General features: G+C 50.3%; 1 protein-coding gene across 1 annotated transcript in view; it reads right to left on the bottom strand.

The window, feature by feature from the left end:
• Positions 1–4,714, bottom strand: part of LOC106816781 — a gene marked incomplete at its 5' end in the record, with an annotated part of 19,902 nt that overhangs the window by 5,845 nt on the left and 9,343 nt on the right. The window contains 2 exons of the mRNA XM_014821405.1: positions 1,849–1,936; positions 4,231–4,330. Coding sequence (XP_014676891.1) covers positions 1,849–1,936; positions 4,231–4,330 — 188 coding nt within the window. The remainder of the gene's footprint in view (positions 1–1,848; positions 1,937–4,230; positions 4,331–4,714) is intronic.

Genomic DNA, 4,714 nt, shown 5'->3' with positions numbered 1-4,714 from the left:
CGCGCGCGTGAGACAGAGAAGAGAGAGAGAGAGAGAGAGAGAGAGAGAGAGAGAGAGAGCGCGCGCGCGTGAGACAGAGAAGAGAGAGAGAGAGAGAGAGAGAGAGAGAGAGAGAGAGAGCGCGCGCGCGTGAGACAGAGAAGAGAGAGAGAGAGAGAGAGAGAGAGAGAGAGAGAGAGAGAGAGGGAGAGGAGAGACAGCCCTGGAACACAGCCCCAGCGCTAGCTACTATAAAACCAAGAGCATATAAACAATTACAGCTATTTATGAGTTTACGTGCTCTTGCTAAAACGCAACCACGCACATGCAGCGTCTGTACGTGTCTACACTGGGGCTTACATCATCATCATCATCATCATCATCATCATCATCATCAGCAGCAGCAGCAGCAGCAGCAGTAGCAGCAGTAGCAGCATCATCATCATCACCATTACCATCATCATCAGCCACAGCAGTAGCAGTAGCAGTAGCAGCAGCAGCAGCAGTAGCAGCAGCAGCAGCAGTAGCAGCAGCAGCAGTAGTAGTAGCAGCAGCAGCAGTAGTAGTAGCATGCAGCAGCAGCAGCAGTAGCAGCAGCAGCAGTAGTAGTAGCAGCAGCAGCAGCAGCAGCAGCAAGGGCATCTTCAGTATGCCTACATCGGCAGCCATTCTTCGACCCCCTCACGCGCCATCACACAATGACATCCGTTTACTCCTCTGATCATCGGCGCATCGCGCATCTTTACATATGTCACGCTGCGTGACCATCATCGGAAGGGAGGAGGATGGAGGAAGGGAGGAGGATGGAGGGAGAGAGGAGGATGGAGAGAGGGAGGAGGATGGAGGGAGGGAGTAGAGAGGAGGAGGGAGCAGGGAGGAAGGATAAGGGAGCAGGGAGGAGGGAGGGTGGAGGGAGGAGGGAGGATGCAGGCGGAAGGATGATGCAGGAGGGAGGAGGGAGGAGGGAGGAGAGAGGAACGAGGAGTGAGGAGGGAGGAGAGGAAACGGAAGGAGGGAGGGGGGAGGGAGGAGGGAGGAGGAAAGAGCGAGGGCGAGGAGGAGGGGTGAGATGAATCCATTAGTCTCAAACTGGGCCGCCCTTCCAGCAGCCCTAATAGTACCTACTATCCCTCTGCGCGGCTCGGCGGGAGCGAGGAGGGAGGAGGGAGGAGGGAGGAGGGAGGAAGGAGGAGGGATGAGGGAGGGGAAAGTAGCAAGGAGGGAGGGGTGAGATGAATCAATCGGTTATCTCAGACTGCCCCCCCCCTACTTCCAGCAGCACTAATAGCCCTAATAGCTCTAAACCTATAATAGCTTACCTACCTCTAATACCATACCACCCTCTGAGTCCCTAATTAACCCGCAGCCAGTGGCTACGCGTGATTCCGCTAACATAGATTCCACTACAGTGTGGTCCACCCAGCAAGGTGGTCGCGCGTTGTTGATGAATAATGCCATCACTGCCCCCCCCCCGTCACTGTGGCATGGGGCTACTAGAGTTTACGTGTGTACGCCATCGGACGTGTGTACGAGCACACAGCTACCCCGTGTATGAAGAGCAGGCAGACATCGGACCCCCGTACACACCCACCGTTATCTAGTCCGGTGTAGTTGGACGCTTGCTAGTTACTAAGTAGGCGAACATAACATAACATAACATAATGTGGCTCGAAGAAACCGTCTTATGCCGAAATACATTGCGCATTTCATTTTTTATCGTATCATATTGTATTGCATTGTATTGTTACAATGTATTGCATCGCATTGTATTGTATCGCATCGCACCGCATCGAAATGTATTGTTTTGTATTGCAACGTATCGTATTGCGTGGCGCAGTGTTGTGCTGTATTGTGAATGAATTTGTTCACTGACGTCAGTCTCGCTCGCAGCTTGGTCTTGCTAAACACGCGGACAGGTAGGCTCATGACCGACCGGCCGCGCTGTGTACCAGAAATCCTGCTCCCAGCAACAATACAATACAATACAATACAATACAATGCAATACACACAACGGCTCTAAGCGGAGAGTAATTGCCCGACAAAGGGGTTAATCAGCGAACGCAGCGGGTAGCTAGCAAGCGAAGGGGCAAGCTTCCGCGTTCATGTCCGAGGACGAGCCGGACACGGTGACATTACCTGGACATACAGGTATATACGGTGACAGTACGTGAACACGCAGCAGGACATGTTGACAGTAACAGCCCGCACAGTCAGTAAGTGGACGCACAGTTGGATACGGTGACAGTACACACGGCTAGACAGAGTGGCAGTACGTTGACACGCAGGTAGATACGATGACAGTACGTGGACACACGGGTAGATACGGTGACAGTACGTGGACACACGGGTAGATACGGTGACAGTCAAGTCAGTAAGTGGATGCAAAGTTGGACAAGTGCGCAGCATGACAGCTGTAAACTACGCAGACATGCACCGGTGCGATGCAGCAACTGTGTACCTCCTTGTAAATGCTCGACCCCCTCCCCCTCAAACGACCCCCTCCCCCTCAAACGATCCCTCGCCCTCAAACGACCCCCTCCCCCTCAAACCAACCGCACCGTTATGCAAACGACGGAACACTTGCAGTTAATTAACTATCGTTACGTTTTTCGGGGGGTCAATTGGATTTGACTAATGACACCAAGGTAGGAACTTGACACGGTGACATTAATTAAGAGAACACACAGGTAGATGCGGTGACAGTACGTGGACACACGTACACAGGCCTAGATCACGCAGAGAGATGTAGGGTCCGATGCAGTGACTGAGTACAGTAATGAGATATTATGCTCGTCCCCCTTCAAACAAATCGAACCGTTATGCAAACGAGGGAACACATGCGGTTCCTAATCGATTTTGGGCCCAATTGAAATGTAATTCTTGCAAAGATTAAGAGTAAGCGATTGATCATGGGATGGCTGGGGGAATGTTGCAGTCCACTCATTTAGAGAATCTGCAAACCATGATTTGGCCATAGCGAGTGTGGTGAACCTAGAAGGGAAGGGTGGTTCGTATCCGCTTGGAGTGGGTGAGGAGGGGAATGATGTGAAAATAAAGAAGAGCGTTGTTCGGGTCGCAGTTAGCGACAGCTCTAGACCTCTTCATGATCAATAGATGACATGCAGCAATGAGCTAATAGTAGCGCTCATAGGGTCTATGTCCCCCAGTGTACTGCCGGAACGTACCCTGGGTACGGTCTGGTATACCGGAACGTACCCTGGTAACTCTGATATGGTTAGGGTTAGGATTAGCGAGTAGGCGTAGGTACTGTCCGGCATATTATATAGTACCAGCAGAGCATATAAATCACGTTGATTTATATGCTCTGGTACCAGGGTACGTTCCGGTATATCGGACCGTACCCAGGGTACGTTCCGGCAGTACCCTGGGGACATAGACCCTCTCAGCAATAGTAGCATCCATCCCCAGGCCCCTCTCAACTAGAGTTTCTCTAACGCTCAGCACGCGCGTGGCTGCACGCCTCCACTACTACAGTAGGACCGGGTGTGGCGAACCTCTCTATATGCCCCCACAGACATTACGGACGGATCACGAAAGCCGCCACAAAGCGCACGATTACCGTGCCAGACTCTCTACTTACAACGCACACCACATAATATATATATATATATATATATATATATGTATACATATTATATCATAGTCATAGTTATTCAATATTCTCACTGTGGAGGGAAGCTCACTTGGCCGCGGCACGATGCTGCCTGGCAGGTCGCACGTACACTGCTGCCATCGTGCGGCGCATTCAGATGCAGTCAATCGTTTTCAGTATTTGACAGGTTCTGCCCCGCATCTGCCCCGCAGATGTAGACGCTCTTGCTGCCGACTTTTGTTTTTACATTTTTGGGTTTACGTAGAATTGCATTTTTCACAGGTCTAGAGTGGCCAAGTGTGCCAGCAAGATGTGTTTCGCTTGAGAAAATCGGTCGTGTGTACAGCGGCTGGTGTAAACAATGTGCGGATTTGTTGCCTACCAGAATGTGACTGGTCAACATCATCAACAACAAAAACAACAATAACAATAACAACAACAACAATAACAATGAAAATAACAAACACAAAAAAAGCAACAAGAACGATGACAAAAACAAGAAAAACTGCCACAACAAGGACACCAACAAAAACAACAACAACGACAACAACGAAACCAACAACGTCAACAACAACAACAACAACAACAACAACATGAACGACAACAACACCGATGAGACAGTATAGGATGTACTTACGTGATGAATGCGTAGATAACGAGTGCGACCAGCAGCAGCACGACGGTACACACCACGCCGACGACGACACCCACGTTCATGCCTGCTCCATCCTCATCCACTACCGAAACACACACACAGACACACACGGTTACCATTCAGTGAAACCCACAATTACTTTTCGTTCCTTACACGCATGCATATAAGCGTTAGTAATATAATTCAACTGTAAACCTAACCCCTAACACTTACCCTAACCCTAACCCTTAGTCTAACCCCAACCCTAAAACCCTAACTATAACTATAACCACTAACTCTAACCGTAAGCCCTACCCTAACACCAACCCTAACCCTTATCATGACCCTTACCCTAACCCTGACCCATCTCTAACCCCAACCCTACCACTGACCCTAACCAAACTCTACACTTAAATACACAAACGCAACCCGTTGCAGAAAGACGGAGCAAGCGAACAACCATGCCCCCATCCCCTCCCTGCCCCAT

Source organism: Priapulus caudatus, unplaced genomic scaffold, assembly GCF_000485595.1.
Source record: "Priapulus caudatus unplaced genomic scaffold, Priapulus_caudatus-5.0.1 Scaffold1485, whole genome shotgun sequence".
NCBI lineage: Eukaryota > Metazoa > Priapulida > Priapulimorpha > Priapulimorphida > Priapulidae > Priapulus > Priapulus caudatus.
This window is presented reverse-complemented; position numbering and strand designations above follow the sequence as displayed.